The sequence below is a fragment of the Chroicocephalus ridibundus genome, chromosome 11 (genome assembly GCF_963924245.1).
Source record: "Chroicocephalus ridibundus chromosome 11, bChrRid1.1, whole genome shotgun sequence".
Classification (NCBI taxonomy): Eukaryota; Metazoa; Chordata; class Aves; order Charadriiformes; family Laridae; genus Chroicocephalus; species Chroicocephalus ridibundus.
This window is the reverse complement of record NC_086294.1, coordinates 10,238,871-10,262,447: the sequence shown is the minus strand read 5'-3', so window position 1 is coordinate 10,262,447 and position 23,577 is coordinate 10,238,871. Positions and strand designations below refer to the sequence as shown.

The window sequence follows — 23,577 nt, the reverse complement described above, 5'->3', positions numbered from 1 at the left end:
GTGTCTGGCCACTGGTTGTCAGAGCAAAGAGATGAGCTGGAAAAACTGCTCATTCCTCACTCTGCACCAGTGCAGACAGAAAACAGAGTTCGGTATTAGCCGGGAAGCGGCACTCGCCCACAGAAGGCTGGAAACACGGGCATTTATTGCACTCTGGTGGTGAGACGGGCTGTGGAGAAGAGCTGTGTCCTGCTCCCACTGCCGGGCAGCAGCTCGCCGGAGAAACTTCCTTTGTGCCTCCCATTCCCCCTGCTCTCTCCACAGAGGAGCTTTTGCTTCTCCTCTAGCCAATTCAGGGCACTCGAAGGTAGCTTTGCTGCCTGCCGGGTGGCCAGCTTCTCCTGGGGCTGGCAATGGCCCACGCAAAGGCAGTGCAGCTGCCTCTCCCAGCCAAAAGTCCCCCTGCGCCCCGTCAGCACCCCTGCCCGGGGGCTGGATGTGTGCCCCAGCGCAGACCAGTGTGCCCAGCCTCACCGACTGCTCCCCGGCACTCCTGCATCCCATCCTACCTCTGCAGCCTGCAGAAGAGGGGCTGGGGAGGGAGCCGGGCTGCAAAGCTTGGGCCGGGTCAGCACTGATGGCTCTTTTCCCATGCGGGACCCATAGCGCGCTCATGCTTTAGATGCTGAAGCGCACATGGGCTGTGGGGCAGAGGAGGCCACCCCGGCTGCTCCAGTGCTGGAGCTGAGGCCGAAGGGCAGGGCTGGGGTGAAGGTGGGCTCTGCCTCTGCCCAAGCAGCTGCCCACCCGTATACGGGGCTTGAAAGGGGCTTCACCAGCCCCTTTCATTTCTCCTCCTTTCCCTAAATTCTGCCTCTCACTGCCAAAAGCTTTGGTGGTGTTTTGTACCAAAGAGGCCCCGGGCTCTATAGAGGTATGGGTCACAGACCTCCACACAGCAGACAGGACAGACACCAGATAGGAATAAATAAAGAAGTTAATATTCACATTAAACACATAAACTCCAGCACCGCTGCAATGGCCTCAACCTGCCCAAGTGCTCTGCTCCCAAAAACTCAGGGCAGGGCCGCAAGTGCTTGTTCCCTTGCCTGTTGGGGACAAGAAGACCAAATGCTGCCAGCTTCTTAGAATGCGGTGCAGGACCTCTCCTGGGACTGTTGCTTGATGGCTTGCACTGGAGTCCCCGGAGCGGTGGGTTGGTCAGACAATGTGGCCGCCTTCGCTCAGCCACCTGGGCCGGTATGTGGCACAGCCCGGCGTGCCCTGGGGCCCCTGGATGTCACCCAGCTTAGCGCGAATGAGGCCTTGCAGCTCCTGGTCTCCCAGCTCGGTCGCTGCGGCGAGGGCCAGGAGGAAGTAGGCTGCTGCATCCTGTTCATCCTAACCGTAAGGGACAGGGCAGGCATTAGGAAGTGGTTTAATTGAAGGTCACAGGGTATAAGGGAGCTGGAGCAGAGCCCGGTGGTTCCAGGCAGAACCCAGAGACACCTGACTTCATTGAAATGGGCTCTATGTAGTTGCAGCTAAGTGCCAGAACTTCTTTCCAAATTGCCTTTCCCCCTTAAAAACCTGGTTGTTCCAACATTGTGTGCACTTATTCTAAAGCTGCAGAGAGGATGGAGAGTCATAGGATGCGGCCATCTACATGCATGGCTGCTCTGCCAGCAGATCTAATACTCCACCTCCACCTCTCCGTCAAGCCCAGAGTGTTCAACACAGCATCATGGAAAGGTTTCTTACCTTCAGTTTGTGCAGGGTGAGGTTGCCAAGGTGGCAATACACCTTACAGTAGTACAGGGCCTCTCCGGAGCACTGCAGCAAAGGGGGACGCAAGGCAAGTGTCTTCAGGTAGCAATCTTCTGCCATCTCATACATGTGCAAAAAATAGTAGACTGTAGCCAGGCGGTGGAATGCAACAAGCTCTTGCAATTGATCTCCTGGAAAAGAGTTGCTGATACAGTTACCCTGCGGCGCTCTCACAAAACATGCCCAGCCTGGCATGCTGAGCCGCTTGGGGATGCATTTGCTCAACAGCCAGGGGGCACGGGTGTCTTCATAAGGAGACACTGGGCTTGAAGATGGTTCAGAGAGAACAGAGCCACGGGCAGGGGTGCTGATACCAAGACTGGACAGATTGCCTAGGGCGTATATCATTCACCCAGGGGATTTCTTGCGTGCTCGAAAGAGCTATTACAAGACTGGTTCCATCTCAGAGACATTTATGCTGGCATTTTGCCCATTCAAACTATTTTTGTAATGGGAAGGGATAAGTTTGTCAGAAGAGCCAGGGCAGAGAGGAACTGTTCAGTTCTGTGCCTTCACCAGACTTCCCATGTGCTGGTGTAGCAATGGCCCTCTGCTCAGCCGGTCCACCTCCAGCAGAGCACTCCCACGTGGCTGTCATGCCACTTAAAAAGGGAAGTGGCCTTAAAAAGACGTTACCACTTAGGATAAGAATAGGTCCAGCGGTCTTAGGAAAGCAGGAGATCCCGCTTTCGCGTGCACACTGTTCTCATCCAGAAAGGCAACCCCGTCCACAGGAGCCAGAACCTCCCCATACCCTGCGGGTGTGCATCACTCACCAACCCTGATGCTCAGCCTGGCTGCCAGTGTGGCAAACTCCAGCGCCTTCTCATAGCCCTGCAGCCCGATCTGCAGCTCTGCCAGCTTATTGAACAGCCGTAGCTCTGTCTTAGTGGACTTTAGTTTCCTGGCCAAGGGCACAGCACCTCCCTGAAGAGAGAGAGCAGTGAGTCCAGGCTGTTCCTGGTGGTATTGGTACAGCAGAGGGGTGATAGAGCGGCAGGAGATGAACCCAGCACTTGGCATGGCAGGTAGATGATGGGGTGGTTGAGTGCTGCAGGTTCAGGTTCTAACCCCTTCTTTCCCTTGAAAATGAGTTTCATATCCCAGAGCGTGGTTCTCAAAACCTGAGCCTTGCATGTCTGCCCTTCCTCAGGTACCTGAAACTCTTATTCTAAGCATGTCACCAGGAGTGACCAGCTCACACCTAATACTGCCAGGATTTGTAATGTAAGGACCACATTCCGACCTCCCAGATGATCTCTGGGATGAGCTGCAGCCATTGCAAAATATTCCTGTGCTCCAGCCTTCCCCCCTGCAGCAATGATTGCCCTCTGGCACACTCAGAACCACCCCATCCCTCTCCATCCCACATCCCTCCAGCCTGGCCATGCAGTGCTGCAGACAGCCCTGGGGCAAAGATCCCCACGGCCATCGCCTTGTGGGGACACAGGACAGAAATGCTCGGAAGGATCCGTACCCTATAAAACTCCACCGCTCGATCTCTGTTTCGGCTGCCATTAAAAAAGGTATCACCAGCTTTTTCATAAAGATCCATGGCCAAGGAGAAGTTCTCCCGTTTCAGAGCAGTCTGAATGGCTGCCTAGAAGGAAAAAGAACTGGACTGAAACTTGGAAAGAGACATTAGCACATAGACATTGGTGTGATTAAATAAAACCAAGTCATCATAAACACGAGCTCCAGTGCTCCAAACAGCATGGAGACAGGTTGGCCAGCAGGTGTATGGGGCTGTTGTGCTGCATTTGCAAGTGATGTGTGTAAGCATGGAGCCAGGAGCCAGATAACCCATGTCTGTGCAGGGTTAGTGCAACCAACTGATCTGCTGGGATATCCAACGGCATCAGGATTTTGAGTCAGGACAGTGCAGCCAGCGGCTGTCCTGGCCCTGGTCCGTCCTCGGAGTGATGGAGCCAACGTGAAGATTGACGAGGGGAATGGACAGCTTATACAGAGCCAGCAGGAGGGAGGGCAGGTACGTTAACTTCTGGGAAGAACGGTTATTTGTGCCAATTATGCACTTGGCCCTGGTGCCACCTTCCAGCCAGAACACGTTGTTCCTTACAACACGGCAATTTATCATTGCCAGTGACCTTGCCTGGGAAGGGGCACCTCAGGGTCTCAGACTTGCCCTGCTGAGATCTGGCATGGACTGCCCCTTCTTAATGGGAAGTCCCCCCTCCTTTAGCCCCTGCCTCCCTGCTGAAACCATGACTCAGGGAGGCAACGATGGCTCTTTGATATGGGTCTCAGCTCTCCCTTGTGAACACTAGAAAACAGGCTGACACCAAAGCCATCTATTCGTTTCACCCACACCACTGAGCAGCCACCCCATATGAGTAATTCCCTGTCTTTACCACACTGATTTAGGGGCAGGCTGGGTGGCTGATGGGAAAGGCTGCTCTCCTTGTTCCCACCACCGTGTGCCTCTGTCACCCAGCCCCGCCAGTTCAGCAGTGCTTCTGGGGTAACAGAGTGAGGACCCAAACCATCCTCTACATGTGTCCAGGCTGGTGCTTTGCTGGATACCCCAGCTCAGTTCAACTCCAGCAGACCCAACCAGCCTTCTGCTCTGCTTACTCTGGGTACGTGCAAGAATTCCCCATCTTTTAATAGAAGCTGCAACCTGAATGAAGGAGACCAAAGATTTTATGAGGTGCTCCTCCTCTTTGCAGCTCAGCTGATAAAATAATGCTAGAGATGGAAAGAAGCCAGTAGTCTTCTACTCCAAGAAGTCTCCAAGCGCTTCCCTGGCACTTTACCCCTTATCTATGTGTATTTCAATGGAACTGGTTACCTGGCACATCCAGCTTCCTTTGGCACTCCTATATCACTTTCTTACTCAATAATTTCACTTACTTTCACCCAAGAACCCTCTAAACCCAATGTATGGAAGGAAAAATAGAAAATTTAGTGCCAGATAGCGCATGAGTGTAAGGCAACAGCTCCTCCTTCCAGCAGCAGGTTTACGCTGCTCGTAGAACTTTCCCTTCCAGGCCTTCCAGCCCCAAAAGGCTCTTACCAAGCTACACAGCTGTGCTGGGAATGCAGCTAGCCAGGGTGAGAATGGGACTACTCCAGCCACCTCCCCCATACCTGAAAGTACATTTCCACCAGCTCATCTTCCTGCATAAGATAGTAGAGCCTTCCTGCCTGCAGCCAGGCCTCTGCTGCTTTCACAGGCTCCTCAAGGTCAATGAAGATCCTTAGACTCTGTTTGGTGCAGTCCAGGGACTGTCTCAAAGCCCTGTGATGGTAATGGGCAAAAAGCCATTACAGAGAAACCACAGGACACCCCCAGCAATCAGCTGCAAAGCTACCACAACACCTCCCCATCGTCAATCCCGTCTTCTCCTCCTCCAGTTGCCAAAGGTTAGAGACAAATGGACAGCCACAGCTCTGAGCAATGTGTCCTGGTGAAACTGTGGAAGTCTCCATGCTTTAGTGCCAGTGTGTGTATCATCTGGCAACCTTAGACCAGCCTGGGACCCCAGTGCTCAGCACAGCCCCAAGGCAGCCCCCTCCCAAAGAGGGGCTTCCCACCCCTGCTTGTTTCAGCCGATAAACAGGGTTTTGTCCAGGTCATCTGCAAACCCTATTTGCCCCCCCTACACTAAGCTCCAAAGTCACTCCCAGCTACACATGGGAGCACAGGCAGGGAGCGCTTGTACCTTCATTTTTCAGACAGCATCTGGCACCCAGACCCACATCTCTGCCTATTGCTTGTCCCTCGGTGCAGCCAAACAGGCAGATCTGTGGCTACACATGCATTATAGCCCCTTTTTAAGCCCCTGGTCACTAGAGGAAAAAGGGACAAGCAGGAGGATGAGCCAGCGGGTTGGACACGCTGCCTGCACAAGGCAGCTGTGGCGAAGGGAGCGCCGGGCAGTGGCCAGGGCATGTTTGTTTGCTTGGTGTCTCGCCTGCTGGCAACTGGGCTCCAGCTGTCCTTGGAGTCCAGGGAATGGGTGCTTTGTGATCTTAAATAGCACCGTTCACATGACAGGCGTCTGCTTCCTAAATTCCTTCCCCCTGAACTCACTGTGACCTAGCATGGGAAGGTGAACATCCAAGTTAATGACAACCCCTGCCCATTTGTCCTTCTGGGACATGGTGGAGTGGAGTTAGCTCTCCACTATTTGACGTGTTTGCCTTGAAAGACTGAAGAAAGTCTGTGGTCTGTCCAGGTCTCTTTCTCTCCCCTCTTGCCAAATCTAATCAGTCACCTGCATGTGTCAAGCGTGAGATTGAAAGGCAAGCTGATACAGGGTCTTAAGTACCTCCCTGGGGAAAATATTCCAGCAGAGATAGGAAGAGCAGACTCAGCGGCTGAAGCCAGACTTATTCAAATAACAGATAAGGAACCTATTTTTACTGGTGAATGGTGATAAATCACTGGAATAAGCCTCCAAAAGAAGTGTTGAATTCCCTGTTGCTGGGTCCCCTCTGATGAAGACTGGAAGAGTCTTTGGAAAACTGTGTTTGGCCAGAACCCGGTTCTGCCTCAGCTAACCGCCTGGCATTTTACCAGCTGTTGCAGCGCTCTGGTTGACATTGAACTGTTCCCCTCTTCACTGCACAGCCACAGCTCGCAAATCTCAGCAGCGCATTAACCAGCAGCCTGCCTGCTTACACACACCTTCCCCACCCCTCTCTTGGGACACCCCAGGAAAGCCACTGCTCTTGCTTTGGGTGAGCAAGGACCCCACTCTAACAGCATCTAACAGCCACAGAGAGGACTTACTCGGATGTGCCCAAAGCCTGGTAGAGCTGGCTGAGGGTCTGCCGGGCATTGTCTTCCATCTCTCTGTCCTGGAGCTTCTGCGCCAATGATACCCAGTGCTCATGGTAGGTAATGCAGGCCTGGAGATTGGGGGACACTTTGCTGTAGAAATGGCAGAGAGACTCAGTGATGTGAAGCTGACCTGCATGGTACAGGGAAGGGAAAAGGACAAGTCAGAGGGCTGCGTTAGGGACCTGACAGGGTGCTGCACAGAGGTGAATGCTGCCCTGGTTCCCACCAGCAAAGCTGTACTCACTCCTCAAGTTGTTCCACTTCAGGGCAAAAACCAACGCCAGTTCGTAACAGAGTTTGCCATCTTCTACCTTCTGCCTGTTCACCATGGCCTGTGCTAACCACAGCAGCACCTGCGCCAACTCCATCTCCAGGTCTTCGCTGCCCTGGAGCTCAGCGTAGAGCTGAGCTGACTGGAGCAGGTAGAGCTCAGACAGCTGGCTCGCCCCACGCGAGAAGCTCAGCTGCCCCAGGTTAGCCAGGGCAATAGCCTGATTCCTCTTGTTCCCGGTCTCCTTGGCTTTGTGCAGGGCCTGGAGGTAGTTCTCTGTAGCCTTTTGCACCTGCCCTTCTCCTTTGAGGGCAATGGCCAGGAGATTGTGCACAGCTCCACCCTGAGTCACGCTGTCCGTCCTGTGCAGAGAGTGCAAGACCTGCCACATGATGTCTGCAGCTGGACCTGGCTGGCTGTTCAGGAGATACATCCACCCCAAAGAGAGGGAAGACTCGAAAGCCTCCTCCTTGCCCATCATTCTGCTGAGGGTTACGGCCATGGCTGCGTAACAAACTGCCCCATCCAACACGCCATGCTGGAGGTACATCCTGGACAAGATGGCACACAGCATCCTCTGGGTGGGCACAGCTTTGCTTTTGCAGGAAAAATGCAGTGCTTGCTTGAGATAGAAACAAGCCAGTGCTGGGATGCTGCTCCTCTCCAGTTGGCTTCCCGGGAGTTTTGAAGTATTTTGGAGGATGAAGCCAGCTCTCCAAATGGGTGTCGGTGCCCCCTTGAGGACGCTGGGAACAAACAACCTGGCGGAGGCCAGTGCGATATTTGGCAAGTACTTCTTGTCATACAAGTAGCTCAAGATGGGGGTGGCATCCAGTGGCACAGAACTAGTGTCTGGGCTGAGTAAAGTGGTGATGAGACACTGAAGATGCTCGGTAAAGGGCAGCACCTCATCGTTTTTTCCCAGTTGTAGGAAGAGCTTGACAATAAGGAAGCAGACCCGTGCCTCCAAGGGAGCATTACCCACAGCAATGGCTTCCTTCAGGACGTACATCATGACTTCCAGCTCGTTCTCTGAGTTGAAAGAGTGGCCAGGTAAGCAGACAAGCAAGGCCACTGTTTTCCCCAGCAGTGAGGAGAACTTGTGCTTCATGTTCTGTTTCAAGTAGATGGAGGCAAGGTTCACATGCAATGCAGCCAACAGGGGCAGGTCCCCAAAACCCCTGTCCAGGATACTCATGGCTTCCTCAAAGTAGACTCGAGCCTGGGAGAACTTGATCTTTTTGATGCAGAGCTTACCCAAGAGGAAACAGAGTCTGACATGAGCCCAAACTGAATGAGTCTTCTTGGCCCAGCTCCTGCATGTCTCAAGGTACAAGACCAGTTCATCCTCATCAGAGAAACCATAAAAAGTGGAGTTGAGAAAGGAAAAATTGAGATCATAGAAGCTTTGAAAACTGGGCACATAACTGTCTTGGTTAAGGAAGGTCAATATAGGGTCAAAGACATCAGCATCTTCCATGTGTCCAGCATTCAGGTCAATAAAGAACTTGGGATCATCAAAATCATCCACCTTCTCCAGGATAATATCTTCCAACGTAGCAGGGGCTGATTCACTCCCTGGACTGGACAGCTCGGAGGTGCTAGCTGTAGCCAAGCCATTTATTTCCTCCCAAGACAGCTGGATATCTTTACAGCTACGGAGAACAGCCTCTGGAAGTGACAGGCAAACCATAGTGAGATATTTCCCCGTGTCAAAATTCACCCTTAGAAATTGTCATAAAAGTATCTCATTCTGTCCTCTCCAAATACTCACCTGATCGCACTTTTGGGAACATGGCTTTAGGTTCAAAACCATCTACACAAGGAGACAAACAGAAAACAAAAAGCCCAACGCCTTGGTCAGTGTTAATGGGCAGACACAGTGCTCAAACCTTACAGAGATCTGCTGCTCTGTTAAATCCCAGACCCGTATGTGGGAGAGCAGGCTTACTTCTGGCCACAGACACCACACATAGCTGTAGTTTCAACCCCCCTGGCTGCTGGGACTTGGCTCTCTGTAAGACCATGGAGAACAGCTTTTAGCTGGTGGTGAGGTGAGCACCGGTAACATTATAGTTACCTGTGAACAAGCAGGTCTTATTTTTCACAGGTAGGGTTTTATCAGCTCAGTCTCTCTTAAGAGCCTTGTTGTGTGTATTTGGAGGTTTCAGGTATGTGGGTATCTCTGACAGGGTCTACCCTGGGTTCATTGCACCTGAGCTGGCTGGTCTGGGAGGTCCCCTGAACCCCAGGGGATCCCAGGCTCAGCCCTGCGTGGCCACATTGTGCTTCTTGGTAGTGAGAAGGCAAGAAATAGAGACAGAGAAATTAGCTGTGGTCCAAAAGATACACAGCAAGCATAGAGAAACTGAGAAGAGCACCCAGGAACACTGATCTCCTGACTCCTTGCTATGGGCATGGAGATGATGTCACCTGCCACTTTAGCTATGCATCCCCCTCAATATACACCCAAAGGTCAGACAGCAGCAGGGGACTTGCTGTAGCCAGGGACCTACAGCCAGGATCAGTCGAGAGCAGCATCTGCCAGAGTGAACCATGGCTGAGGAGCTGCCCTGGAAGCGAAGACCCGTACAAACTGCAGTGTGGCAGGGCCAGCTCTTGAGGGTATCTACAACCTCCACGACCAGGCTGAGCAGAGGTCTTGGAGGCTGTCTCAATCACAGCAGTTGTCTCCCCTGCAAAGCCCCAAGCAAGAAGGTCTCTAGGCACTGCCCAGGACTGCTCTTCATGGATGCCATGGGGCTGGGCACATAGGGAGAGGGGGAACTCACCCAGCCGGTACACAGAAGTGATGTCAGTGCGTGCCAGGTCATCGAAGAGGGTGATGAAGTGCTGCTCATCACCATTGTAGGGGATGCTCAGGAGCGAGGATTTTTCTTCTTCGCTCAGAAACACCAAGCCCTCTCCCCTAGGTTGAGGCAGACATCAGGGGAAAACAGTCAGTGTCTCCCCGTCCCCTGACACTACAGCTGTCCTGTGGGATGGGCTTTCCCATCCCTCCTCTTCCTCCCACCAGAAAAGCTCTGCTGCAGATGAATACAAAAGCCTGGACACCTTCCCCACCAGGCTCTCAGATACAGGTTCTCCACGGAGGAACCAATGGGTACCAGAAGGAGGGACCTATTGGTCTTTTTTGTCTCCAGAAGCCCTTTCTGAGGCCAGGGCATCATCTGATCGCCTCTCTGTTCTCTGTAGTGTCAGAGAAAAGTGCCTAAGATTTACCTTGAGTGAGCCTGACCCAGGAAAGCCCAACAGACCTAGCAATAGGTTGAGACCTTGGCCTCCCAAACACACTCTTGGAGGGGAAGCCTTTTTGGATGGGTATTGAACTGGAGCTATGTCTTTGAGCTACCAACAAAGACAACTGCCTGGGTCATCAGAGTCAAACTCTTCTCTGTGTCCCTGGGAGGGTGTGTAATTATGCTCCATGAGGAACTATGTCATTGTTTGTTTTGCCTCGACTTCCCAAAGAAAGCAAAGGGGCAGAAGGAAGCAAAGCAGGACTTGGTTTCCTTAGCAGTGATCACTCTCCCCTCCCTTGCCAGACTTGCAGCCCCTCAGACAAAGCTACAAAATCAAGAACATTTCTAGGTGGAACTGTGAAGCCAGTTTGACTGGTACACAGATGTCCTGGGCTGCTGTAGCATAAAGCCAGGTTTAGCCCAGGGCCAGATCTGTTTCTCTCCAAGAATCACCTGAGGCAAGTGAAATACAATTACTCTGTCTGGGCAGAGACTCCTGAGGCCTGTTGGCAGCAAAGCCTGGCCAAGGCTTCTGGACTTCAAATGGGTCCTCTATGAAGGTCTTGCAAAGCAAATTACCTGCCCTGGACTCTCACATAGCCTTGAGTTGGGACTTGGAGTTTTCCCTTTATTTTCTCCTGAGTTTAATTGAATCTAGATGGCAGCAGTAAACTTACAGAGGTTCACAAGCCTCAGGATTTATGTATCGGGTTGGGACAAAGCCGATGCTTCCACTGCTGAGGGATTTGCCCACAAACCATGGGAGTCCTGGAATGACGAAGCCGATGACTTCTATGCTGTCTCCTTTGGAGAAATTCAGTTCATTGTGTGCTGCTCCTCTGTGGTCCTCTGTGGCTGTGCACCTGCCTTTGACTGGGAAAGCAAGGCAAACAAGGGCATTTCACTGTGAGGCCACTGTTAAAACTTCCTCACTGGAAAAGACTTGGGCAAGGAGAGACCATGGTTTCAGCTTGAGAAGGCTGCCTCTCTGTCCCCTAAGATTTATCATACTCTCGGACTCGGATCTCTGCAGTTTCTTCTTGAGAAGAGGATTACAATAAAATAATGGCATGGATAAATGCCACACAGCCAAAGACTGAAACCTCTGAGAGCTGCAGTATGGAAGGTGGCTGGAAATATGGAGCTTCATAGAAGCTGCAGTGTCTCAGCTCTCTGCCAGGAGTGAACTCTTTAACAGTGAAAATCTCCATCGCACTACACACCAAATTTACACGTGCAGTGACCTCCCATACCCAGCATGCTCTGAACGGTGCCCACGTCCAGGCAGGAATGTCCTGGGGCTAATAAGTGAATGGTGGGCACAGGTTTCATGTTCACTTATTTAAAACTTCGGTCCTGAAAATTAGAGGAGAGAGAAAATTACAGTAGAATAGAAAAACCCAGTGGCATAAGGATGCCATCAGCAGCCCTCTGTACTCTGTGTTCCTCAGATTGCCCTTCTAAGTACATGCAATTTGCAAGTTCTGTTCTCCATTCAAGAGAGTCCAAAGATGCAGTGTTCCCTTAGAGCATCTTGCAATGGAGTGGCGTTGTCAGAACAAGAGATGGGCCCTTTGCATTTGTGTCCAAACCCAGATTTGCAAGAGCCATGCCCTTCCCTGGGAAGGGCAGGTGTGTTACACAGGTGCCACTCACCAATTGGCTGAGAAGCTGTCCCACTGATCTCCTGGGAGATGCCAAAACTCACAGCGTAATTCTTCAGGAACCACCTGCAAGGCAAACAGGAACAACACTGGTCCTCTCTGAGCAGGCCTCTCCTCAGGCCAGCACTAGGGATGGTGTCACACAAGTGCGACAGATATTCTGTCCCCAGGGAGTGCCAGAGCTGTTATGAAGCACGGCCAGCATGGCCCGTCCAGTAATCCCTTGTAATGGTGTTACTGGGTACGGAGGACAGTTTGCACCACACGACCGCAGCCTCACACCACATGGTAAGAGCAGGATCAATTTGCCAGGCTGTAAAGAGGATTTCCATAAACCATTCTATGATTCTGTGATTTCACCATGTAAGGAGCTGCGAGTGTCTTTGAGGCTCAGCCAGGCGTCCAACGTGAGCCCCCACTTGGACTTGCACTACTTGAGCAATGCTTTTTGTCCCAGTTACTCACCTGTAAATCACAAATAATCTCCCATCTGACCTAAATCAATATCATACAAGAATGATATCAGAAGTATGTCCTTGCTCTGTTCCATTAACAAGACCTGAATTGGTTCCAGTGGTTGTCTTTATGCATAATGGATATCCTCACAAAATTGTGTAGCTCTTGCCCATGGCCAGGGGAAAGAGCAGTTTCTCACCCCAGGCTTGGGGCCAGCTCATGTATCAGGAAAAAATCTTGGCTTGGGCCCTATTAATTGGCCAGTCTACTTACTGGTAAAACGGGTCAGGTAGTGGCTCTAGAGCTGTCACAGACACCAGGCCTCGTCGACCTGTCAGTAAGGACATCCCTTCCCACTTGGACTCCTCTCCAATGTTCTTCACATGGATCAGCTCATTCTTGCAGAGCTGCAGGCCTTCCTCTCTCTCCTGCTCTCCCTGCCAGACACTGGGCACTGCTCGGGAAAAAAAGTTACCTGCAGATAGAAAGAGTCATGCCCAGGTCAATGGCATCAGTGCAAGACATAGCCCAGCACAGGGCTACAACACAGCTGTGCTGAGATGCTTTTGAGGAACTCCTGACATATTCAGTCCCTTCTCACCTTCCTGGAGTAGCAGACCTATGTATATGGTGGCCAAGCGATCTTCATCCACAGTAACTCTGATCTCTGTGTCTTCCATCAGAGCACAATTTAGCCAGTACTCCTGGTCAAAGAGAAGCTGTTCCAGGCATCTGCCCACGTACCCTAAGAAACCAAGAGGGAAAGCAGTGTCAGCACTCTCCTTCACCGGGCAGGACAAAGTGCTCTGTGGATGTCTCCCAGTCTGCCATTTGCAACCACGCTGTGAGGCAACAGCCTTTAATTCTGTTTCCATCCCCAAAACGCAATAGAGAGATTGCCCAAAAGGCATCCTCCTGGGTCTGTTTCACTGATCCAGACAGTGGTTTCATAAATACGTAGACAGACACGAAGGTCCTCTAATTCATCTTCTTCATCTGTCAACCCTTATACACTACTGGTTTTTTGGTGTCAAAGAACACCTTCTCCAAAAATTTTTCTCACACTGTCTGTTTATATCTCCCACACTTGAAAACATTACCTAAAGTCAGATATGTGGAAAACTTCCAGGCTTCTTCTAGGGTTTTGAAGGTGAGGAGGAACCGATGCTCCTGAGCTTGCGTACAGACAAGCCTGGCTGACAGCTCCTACACATGGAAGACAAAGCAAAAATAAGGGGTGGTCCTGGGACTCTGACAAGGGGTGCTCTTTGCTGGTGTGGGAATAATATTAGACCCTGGAATGAGACTAGGCACTCATTTATTAGCATAGTTGAGACTGAAGCTGTGTGAGTTGGTTGCCTGGGGTTAAGGGGAGGGTGCTCCAGCCAGCTGAGTCCTTCAGCCAGGAGGGATGGAGTACCCGCAGTGACAGCTCCCCATGGTGCAGCAGTGGAGTGAAAAAGCTCCATCTCCTCATCCAAATCTTTTCCCCTGTGGGGAACCACCGTGTTTTTGAAACCCAGACACCTGAACCATACCACGCGTGGGTTAATGTTCAGTCAGGACAGGCACTAGTATGTCTGCGCTGTTCCAGGTCCTCTGGGAAACTCTGCAGGGAGCCCTGAAGCTGCCAGTGCTTTAAAAACCAGCAAGGAAGGAGAGTTCAGCCCAGGAAACATGTCTATACCTGTGGTGATTTTTCTATATGAAGTCTAAAACTCTGAGAACCCCTGTGCATGTCCAAAGATGTCACCTTCACCAGGGACCTGAGTCTGGCACACAGCTTTGGTGATCCCAGCCTTGTGAAATGACGGCTACTTGGACTCACCCCAGGGCTATCTGCGTGATCCCTCAGGTACCTCAGAGACTCCAATATGAGGCTCATGACCTGAAGCTCAGCTTTGCATCTGCCTCTCACCTGGTAACATTTCCCCCATTCTTCCAGTGCCCTACAGAGTCCCCGTGCGCAGGAACACACGCTGCAGCAGCCTTGGAGAAACTTCTCTTTCTTGGCCAGGTTTGGTGTCCCATCACACATCCTATCACACCGGGAACCTCCCAGTACATGGTCTGCCCTGCCAAGGGGCTCCTACCTTGAACAGGGCACAGACGTCTCTGTCATCACTCTCCAGGGCCCACAGCTTCTTTCTGGCTGCTTCCTGGAGCTGGGAATTGAGGCACCGTGAGGAGCGGCTCTCAACGGAGAAGAAGAGTGAAATCTCTTGAAAAAGGAAAGGCACAGGGTTAAGCAGGAGAAGGAGCTCCATGCCACACAGAGCTGTCTCCGCCACACTGCCTCCCTGCAGCCAGCCCCACCAGTGCCTCCAGCCCTCTCCCGGTCACAATGCTCAACTACCACCAACCCAGCCCGTCGTACCCCTCCAGCAACAAAGATGAGAAACTCCGGGGATGACAGGGGGGTCGATGCCACATTCAACCACTGGAAATCTGGGTGATGCCAAAGGCAGCATCTTACCTGGTGGAAAGTCCTCCACAACAGCCAGCAGCTCTGAGGAGGTGTCCGGCGAGCCTTCTGCTTCCTCGGTAGCGGGTTCAGTCGTCTCTGATGCCCCAGCATTATCTAGCAAGGAGTGGGGACACAGAAGAGCTGCTGTCAAATTTCGTGGCAGAGATCTATGATATTCTGCCCAACCATGCCACCTGAAAGCAAAGCACTGCAGGTCTGACTGGGGATTGTGTGAATCTGGGACCACCCTACCATCATGCTTAAGGCTGGAGGCAAAATCCATGGGTTCGAGGTGTCCTGACTACCTGACTGGCTTCTTTCTGGTGCTGGAGTGGCTTTGAAGTGAGGGGACTTTCCCTCCTTGCCCTTGGGACACACCCTTGCTGAGCAGATCCGGTAGAAAGATCACTCCATGACACAGAGATTTTTTTGGAGGAGACCTCAGAGCGAGAGCACTTCCCCAGTGCAAGAGAGCCAAGGGCTTGCAAAACTCTCTGCTCATCAATTTGACAGTCAAAATGAGATTTTCTCCCCTGCCTGTTCTGGTCGGTATCTGAAATCCAAGCTGCATTCTCTCTGCTTCACACATCATCAACTATTGCCATAAAGGATTCGGGAACTGAAAGTTTAACTGGTAATTATGTTAATGAAGGCTGAGGCACATAAAAATCCAGCTTGCTCTTCCACAGCTGTATTGGCTGTGGAGGGATAACAAGATTAAAAACCAATTTTTGTCAGTAATCAGATTGGACTTGTAAGACAAACATGTCCCCAGAGATCTGGAGCTGGAACGTGCAGCAGCTTTTGTAAGTGACTTCTGTGACCATAACTATACTCTACAGTTCTTTTTATTGAGCCAGCTTTGCTAGTCAGTCAAATAAACTGTTATTTGCACACCACGCAGAATTATAATCCTTATTTATAGTTAGCAGTGGAAAAGAATGGCTCAAGGCTGGACATGCAATGAATGAGCTTTTCTTTGAAAGAATTGAAAGAAAGGGCTTTGCATTTCTCAACAGTCGATTTTAACACACTTAACAAAGGACTTCATCCAGCAACTCCGTCCTCCTCCACGCTTGGGGAAACAGAGACAGGGAAGTGAAACGAACCAGAGACAGAGCTAAACCCGAGCTGGCTCCTACCTGGGCTGGGCTTGCCCGCCGATTGCTTCACTCCTCCCTCACTTCCTCTCCTCCCTGGAGGTAGGCTCCACTGGCTTCGGCACGGCTCGGTGGGCAGGGACTGGGTGCCCCTTTCCCAGGGACGTGTGCCTGATGCCATGGTCTTCCACCACCATTTTCTCCGGGTCTTGGCTGTGGTGCGCTGCAGGCGGCCCCAGCAGGGCAGGAGCATGGGCGAGCGGGGGTGGTAGGAGTCATACTCTTCGCCTGGGGAAGACAGGTGGTGGGCAGAGGCGTTTGGACCCCTGGCACAATGCTCCCTGCCTGTGTGGTGTGCTGAAGGAGGTGGCAGGTCAGACACCGCTCATGCCACCTCTGCCAGTGGCATGACAAAGCTTGTTAGTGGGCCTTCGCAGAGCCGGGCAGGGGCCAGGGCTCACTCGGGTGAGAGGTAAAATGGGTTTGCTTGCCATGGCACTCACCGATTCAGTGTTTATTTTTGTTTGGGCCAGGCTCAGAAAGGGAACCGGGAGCTTTTTCAAGAGACCAATTGAAACTGCTGATGAGGAGTCATTCCCAGTCGTGCCAGTGACTCATTTACCTCCCCGCTGCTGAAATATTTTGTAAAAGCGGGCAGGAAACAGCCCCAGCCTGGGGCTGAGCACAGGTCCTGGCGCTTGGGGCTGCACTCCTGGCACCAGGGCTGGTGGCACCCACTGGCACTGGCTCTCCCGGGGAACACGTGGCCACAGCCACTGTCCCTGAGCCACCTCCCTCCTCCCACCCCTTAGCACAGCCCCGTTAGCTCATTTGGGCACGCTGGTAACAGGAATCGTGCCTCGGGGGCTGACAGCAGCACCCCATGGCCTCTGCAAGCCTTGCAATGCTTGGGGTGCTCCTGGGCAGCAGTGGCAGCAGGACACGGGTGGCAAGGGTGCTCCTGAAAATCCAATAGCATGGAATAAACCAACTCCCTGAGCCATCCTCTCCCCTCCCTGGCCAAAATGCCCTGCCTCGTTCCCCACGCACCCGAATCGAGTGCCATAGAAAGTGCTCGGCAAGAGGAGGGGACACCACTGGCCATCCTGGGAAAGGCAGGCAAGCAGCCAAAGGGAGCAGTGCTCAGCACCGGAGTCTCCCCAGCAGCCCCGTCATGGGGGTGAGCTCTCCAGCCCCGCTCGGACAGAGCAGGGCCATGGCAACCCCACGGACAGCTTACCTGTGGACCCCAGGGACAGGTCCTGTTGCCTGGGGGTCCTCAAGCAGCAGCCCATGTGTCCAACAGCACGGCCAGCCCCGAGCCAGCGGCGGCGGCTGCGCTGTCAGGGGTGAGCTCACTGCCCGGCCGGCACAGCGGCTCGGCCACAGCCCAGGCCACAATGCACAAAGCGCCTTTTGACCAGACATTGTCTGCCAGCGAGGCAGGGGCGATGGGAGTCGGAGACTGTTTGGGTGGGGATCATAGCAATTCAATAGCAGGAGCCGGCAGCTGGCCCTTATGTAACCTTGTACCATTGCCCTGGGCCCATCGGTTCCGCCTGTGCAGACCCCTCTGCGAAGCCTTCCTGCCCCAAGCAGACACACACTCCCGCCCCAGTCGGTGTCCTCTGCAAACTTACCGAGGGTGCACTCGGTCCCCTCATCCAGGTCGTTGATAAAGACATTAAACAGAACTGGTGCCAGTACGGAGCCCTGGGGAGCACCACTTGTGACTGGCTGCTGACTGGGTGTAACTCCATTCACCACAACTCCTGGGGGCTAGCCCTCCAGACAGATTTTTACCCAGCAAACAGTGCACCTGTCCAAGCCACGAGCAGCCAGTTTCTCCAGGAGAACGCTACGGGAAACAGTGTAAAAGGCTTTACTAAAGTCCAGGTAAACAACATCCACAGCCTTTCCCTCATCCACTAAGCGGGTCACCTTGTCATAGAAGGAAATCAGGTCAGTCAAGCAAGACCTGCCTTTCATAAACCCATGCTGATCAGGCCTCACCAGCTGGTTGTCCTGTACAGGTCGTGTGATGGCACTCCAGATGATCTGCTCCATAACCTTCCCCGGCATCGAGTTAGACAGACAGGCCTGAAGTTCATCCTTCTTCTGGCCCTTCTCAGACATGGGCATTACATTTGCTAACCTCCAGTCAATAGGGATCTCCCTGGTTAGCCAGGACTGCTGAGAAATGATGGAAAGTGGCTTGGTGAGCACTTCCACCAGATCCCTCAGTACCCTTGGATGGATCCCATCCAGCCCCAGAGGCTTGTGTGTGTCTAAGTGGTGTAGCATGTCCCTAACCACTTCCCTTTGGGTTATGGGGGCTTCATTCTGTTCCCAGGTCCTGTCTTCCAGCTCAGGGTGCTGGGTACCCAGAAAACAACTAGTCTTACTATTAAAGACTGACACAAAGAAGGCATTAAGGACCTCAGCCTTTTCCTCATCCTTTGTCACTATATTTCTCCCCAGATCCAATAGAGGATGGAGATTCTCCTTTGCCCTCCTTTTGCTGTTAATGTATTTATAGAAACATTATTTATTGCCTTTTATGGCAGTAGCCAGATTAAGTTCTAGTTGGAGTTTGGCCCTTCTAATTTTCTCCCTGCATAACCTCATGACATCTTTGTAGTCCTCCTGAGTTGCCTGCCCCTCTTCCAAAGGTCATGAACTGTCTTTTGTTTTTTCCTGGGTTTGAACCAAGCCAGTCTTCTTCCCCACCAGCTCATCTTTGGGTGGGGACAGCCTGCTCCTGCATCTTGAAGACTTCCTTCTTGAAGAATGCCCAACCTTCCAGGGCTCCTTTGCCCGTCAGGACTGCCTGCCCAGGGACTCTGTCAACCAGGCCCTAAACAGGCCAAGGTCTGCCCGGCACTACTGTCCAAGGTGGCAGTTCTGCTGACCCCCCTCCTTATTTCTCCAAGAATCAAAAACTCTCTCATTTCATGATCGCTATGCCTGAGACAGCCTCCAAGGGACCTTTCAAGACCTTGTTCCAAGCCCCCTGCCATGGGCAGGAACATCTTCCACTGGACCAGGTTGGCTCAAAACCCCATCCAACGTGACCTCGAACACTTCCAGGGATGGGACATCCCTGGGCTTCTGGACAAGCTGTTCCAGTGTCTCATCACCCTCAGAATAAAGAATTTCTTCCTTATATTTAATCTAAATCTACACTCTTTCCGTTTAAAACCATTGCCCCTTGTCCTGTCACTACAGGCCCTAGTGAAAAGCTTCTCTCCATCCTTCTCCAGCCCCCTTTAGGTATCGAAAGGCTGCAATAAGGTTTCCCTGGAGCCTTCTCTTCTCAGCCTTTCTTCCTAGGAGAGGGGTTCCAGCCCTCTAATCATTTCAATCATTTTCATGGCCATCCTCTGGATCCTCTCTAACAGGTCCATGTCTGTCTCATGCTGGGGGGCTTGTGCTCTTGAGAGCACCCTGGGGGTCTCTCATCCTGCCAGCTGGCGTTGCTGCCCTGTGCTGGCCCTGCCGTTGCCCTGGGCTCTACTCTCGCCCTTGCCTTTGGGAGTGTGTCACCCAGCCCACATGACACATTCCTCTCATTCCTCCCACCGTCACGGCACAGGGAGTCCCACGGTCTGCCAAGCCTGCCTGAGCTTCCCGTTGGCCCCTCTGGAGAGCTTCAGCGCTGACCTCCCCCCCCTCCAAAGGCAACCCGGTTGCTGACGCCACTGCAAGCACCTGCCTCACCTGCAGGGACGCCCCGCTGGGGCTTGTCCAGCATTCTCCATCCGGGGCTGGCTGTGCAGCCACTCCTGGGCCACCCTCCTGCCCAGCGAGCCGGCGCTCTCCCCTTTCACAGCGAGGGCAGCTGGCAGCACCGCCTCCGCCACGCCAACCTCCACAGAGCAGAGCCGCGTCCAGGCAAGCCACAGATGAGTCCTCTGCCAGCACAGACACTGTGGGCTCCTGCGGGGCTAGCAGGGCTCATCTCATCCCTGAGATCAGAACTGTCTGAACCCCAGATGTGAACATCGGGAGGGACCAATTTGGCTGCTGTGTGCTACCCCTTGGGCTGCCGAGGATGGAGTATCATTCCCTCTTTGCTCACATGCTCTGGCCTTCCCCAGGCTCCAGGACCAGGACTCAGGACCGGCTGTGTGGTATCACTGTGCTATGGGCGGCAGATGTCTGCAGAGCATCCCTGGAGAAGAGCAACACGACCCCTGAAAAATAAAAACCAAAAGGTCTAGGGAGAGAGTCACAGGTAGGGAGGTCTTTTAGGGATGGACATTTACTTCAGCACCCAGCCAATGTCAGTGCCACCACAGCAGTGACCTGTTTGCTGTGGTGTGCTCCAAGAGCATTGCTGGCTCTCCCAGACACCCACGCTGCATCCCAATGCTTGGCAAGGCATTGAGCTTCTCCAGAGTAGTGAGTAATTACTCCAGCGAGTAATTCTCACCAGGCAGATTCCCGTGCCGTGATGGGGGCTGCCTGGCACCACTGCAATACCCCTACAGCAAAGCAGGAGGAGCAGCTAGCTGTGGGACAGGCTGTGGCAGGACAGCGTCCACGTTCATGGAGCTGGCTGGGAAACCTCTAACAAAAGTGAAGTCAAACCTTCACTTTGAAGGGGGGTTTTATCGTGTGATGCTCCTGTGCAGTTCTGGCCAGGAACCAACCTGCCTGCCCAGGGGAAGGCTGAAAGAGTGGGGATTTCTAGCCCTCATCAGGAGAAACCAGATGTTGAAATGTTGGGGTTGGCTGGAGAAAGGACCGCCCTTCTCATCCTCCTTGCTGCAGCTCACTCGCCCTCCTGAGCCCCAGACGTCAGGGTGCAAAGCGCTGCAGCTCACTCCTGGCGTGCTGAAGTCAAGTTGATGTTTCCCACGCAAAGCTGCACGGCCGCGGGGACCTGCAGGAAGGTGAGCGGCTGGGACAGGCCACCACTGCTCTCCCTGTGGCAAGGACACTGTCTGTTCCTGTTGCACACCAGCCCTGGAAAGCTCCACATTTAGAAAGCTCCCCCAGTTGACCTAGGGATGCTCTGAAGGTGCAGGAAGCAGAGGGGAAATTCAGATCCAGGTGTGGGTTTTGGCCTGCCACTGCTGAGAGCACACAGCCCAAGTTTCCGTGATGGAGCCAGGCACATCTTTAAAGGAAAAATGTTGGTTTGGGCCCATGTCGTCAAAGCGGTCACTGCTCAAACAGGGCAGGTGCTTTGAGACAAAGCTTTTTGCTTCGCTCAGAATGCTGTTGGTTTTAGCAATACCTGCTCACCAATTAGAGTCCAATTCTCTACGCAGGGGAAAATGCTTTTTTTAAAAAACCAGAATGTTATGTTTCATTTTCAAAACAAAACCAAAAATGTTTTCCTTTGTGCTTTCGAAATTTCATTTTGCTTTTAAGTTTACCTAGAAAACTTGGTGACCAAACCCACCCCTCCTACAAGCAAAGGTATCAACCTCCTGTTTGACCCGAAATGGAATTTTGCTTTTGGCCAGCAACCCAACTCCCTACCCCGCTGCTTACCACCCCGGATCTCCCCCGGAGAGCCCCCATTGCTGCTGCTGAAGCCCTCGGTCTGGCCTCCCCGGGAAAGCCCCGTCCTGATAACTACAGGAGCAATTTCCCAGGGGTTTCAGCTAGCGCTGGCTGGGGGCTCTCTGCCTGTGCCAGCTCTCCAGGGTCTCTGCTCCCTTTGTAGACTGTGCCCAGGAGAGCCGTGGGGACGCTGGCATGAGTGACCAGGGCCAGAAGGGACATTTCCTCATGCTTGCACTCTCTGCTTTTGCTTTCACCCAGCCGGCCCCACTTCCCTCCCCAGGGCACGAAATGGGAGGCAGAGCGACTGTCCGGCACCCCTTGTCCAGGGGATGCAGCTGCTGCAGACACCGCTGTCTCCAGGGCTGTCATACAGCAGAACCGTTCCCTGGGACCAAATCCACCTTCCTAAATCCAGCGTGTCTGCTGGGATTTCTCCTGTCCTTCTCCTGTCAGTTCCTGGGTACAAAGAACGCAAAGCAAACCTGTCCTTCCCCAGAGTGCCCATCACCACCGCACCTGAGACGCGAATTCAGCCGGAACCAAAAATACAAACTCTCTGCCCCAACCTGGATTTCTGCAGCCATGTCCCTGCACTGGACGGCTCCAGCCACCTGCAACCGCCCCGTCCCGGCTGTGTTTGCTCAGCTGGGGACGAAGGGCGCAGGTTTGCGACCGGCACCCAAGCGAGAGACCTGTAATGGTGGGAGCGGTGGAAGGGCAGAGGGGGGCAAGCGGCTGTACTGACCTGCTCCTCCTCCGCACGTGGGGCCCCTTGCTCCACTCCCCAGCACCGCTTCCCTCCCGGAGAACTCTTGGCCACAAAGCTCCGACCTCTCCAAGCTGGGTCCCCCGAGGGAAGGCTGCCGGCACCGGGATGTGGCGCGCGCCCGTGCGTGTGCACAGGGCTGTGTACGTGTTCGCGAGCGTGCCCAGCACCGCCACTCCCTCGCGCGAGGAAAGGAATTTCTTCCAAGAGCGGCTTATCATCTTGGGAACCTCCGCTTCCCAGCAGAGCCGCCGGCACGGAGGTCAATGAGTTACCCGGAGTTATGCTATAAACAGCCCCACACGCCGGCAGACGGCCGGCTCCCGAGGGGAAGCACGAACGCCCCAGCACCACCTTCGCCCTGGCTCCACAGTAAACAAGGGCCGGCGAGGCTGCCCATGGGCACGGCATCGGGGAGCAGCTCAGCCCCAGCGTGGCTGCACCAGCCACAGCTCCCTCCCATCACAAGCGGCGGCTTTGCATGAGCAGCCGTTCCCGGACTCACCTGGCCCCTGCTCCTGGCCCCTGCACGGCGTCCTTGGACCTTCCGTCCTCTCTGTGCGCCAGCAAAGCCCCAGGGAGAAGCTCTACCTGCGCCACGGTCCGGGCACCGCGGGGAGGTGGCAGAGGCGCTCAGCTCTGAAACCCCCTTCTTCTCTGGCAGAATGCAAATACGGACACGCAGAACAAGAGATCTGTGGACCCAGCAGTATTTGTGCACCCCGGCTAAACTCCGCAAACGGGACTAGCAGAGAAAACTACGGGGATTTTGTGTTTGTTTTTTTTCTCTTTTGAAAACAATGAAAAAGTTACTATCAAGCTTTTCTAATATCCCTGTTTCCTTCTGGGAGCGCTGGGAAGTCGACCATTCCTCGGCAGGTTCAAAACGAAGCCTCATTGCTTTTCACTTTGTTATTGAAAAATGAACCTAAAAGAAAAGGAAGTCAGCCTAAACCTGACTTCAGTCGGGGTGGGGGGGAAAAGCAAACAAATAAGATGAAACATTTTGTTTCAGGTCAAACAAACTCCTGTTTCATGTTTTTGATTCTCTGATGTGGGTGGGGGGACCCGTTGTGGCGTTAGGTGGAGCAGCATTTTCCTTCCCTCCTCTGAAAACCCAGCCGAGCACCGACTCTGCCCGGGAGAGCCGTGGGGACACTGGCACGAGTGACCAGGGCCAGCAGGGACATTTCCTCATTCTTGCACTCTCTGCTTTTGCTTTCACCCTCTGTAAATGGGTGCAGGGTGGTGATAAGCACCTGCCCGTGCCATGCCCCGCTCCCGCCCCCCCCCGCAATCCTGGGCTCTTCAGGCTGCACGCCAGTGCCTACCAGCTTGGGTGGGGGGACAGAGTCTGGGGAGAGGGACCTGCCCCCACGTACCTCCATGGATGCCTTTGCGTGCCCAAGGCGGGGTGGCACTGGGACAGCATCTTTCCTGGTGTGCCGGCAGCTGAGGGGAGCTCGGGAAGGAGAGGGTTCACGCACGGCTGC

General features: G+C 53.4%; 1 protein-coding gene across 7 annotated transcripts; it reads right to left on the bottom strand.

The window, feature by feature from the left end:
- Positions 1-958: 958 nt before the first annotated feature.
- SH3TC2 (SH3 domain and tetratricopeptide repeats 2) lies at positions 959-22,986 on the bottom strand. 7 transcript variants are annotated; one of them, XM_063349538.1, is made up of 20 exons: positions 22,064-22,983; positions 19,519-19,994; positions 17,439-17,656; positions 15,841-16,086; positions 14,708-14,812; positions 14,325-14,452; positions 13,332-13,437; positions 12,833-12,976; positions 12,505-12,706; positions 11,768-11,841; positions 10,789-10,984; positions 9,641-9,777; positions 8,623-8,664; positions 6,822-8,519; positions 6,527-6,707; positions 4,879-5,029; positions 3,245-3,367; positions 2,544-2,694; positions 1,702-1,898; positions 959-1,341 (listed from the first exon to the last, which is right to left on the bottom strand). In XM_063349538.1, exons 4-20 carry the CDS (start codon positions 16,049-16,051, stop codon positions 1,162-1,164), a joined length of 4,026 nt encoding a protein of 1,341 aa, XP_063205608.1. In that variant the 5' UTR covers positions 16,052-16,086; positions 17,439-17,656; positions 19,519-19,994; positions 22,064-22,983; the 3' UTR covers positions 959-1,161. The 7 variants fall into 7 exon arrangements, 6 of the variants coding, with proteins under 6 accessions (XP_063205608.1, XP_063205609.1, XP_063205610.1 ...); XM_063349539.1 differs by lacking the exon at positions 17,439-17,656 and having other exon boundaries at positions 19,880-19,994; XM_063349540.1 differs by lacking the exon at positions 17,439-17,656 and having other exon boundaries at positions 19,880-19,994; positions 22,590-22,983.
- Positions 22,987-23,577: the final 591 nt, after the last annotated feature.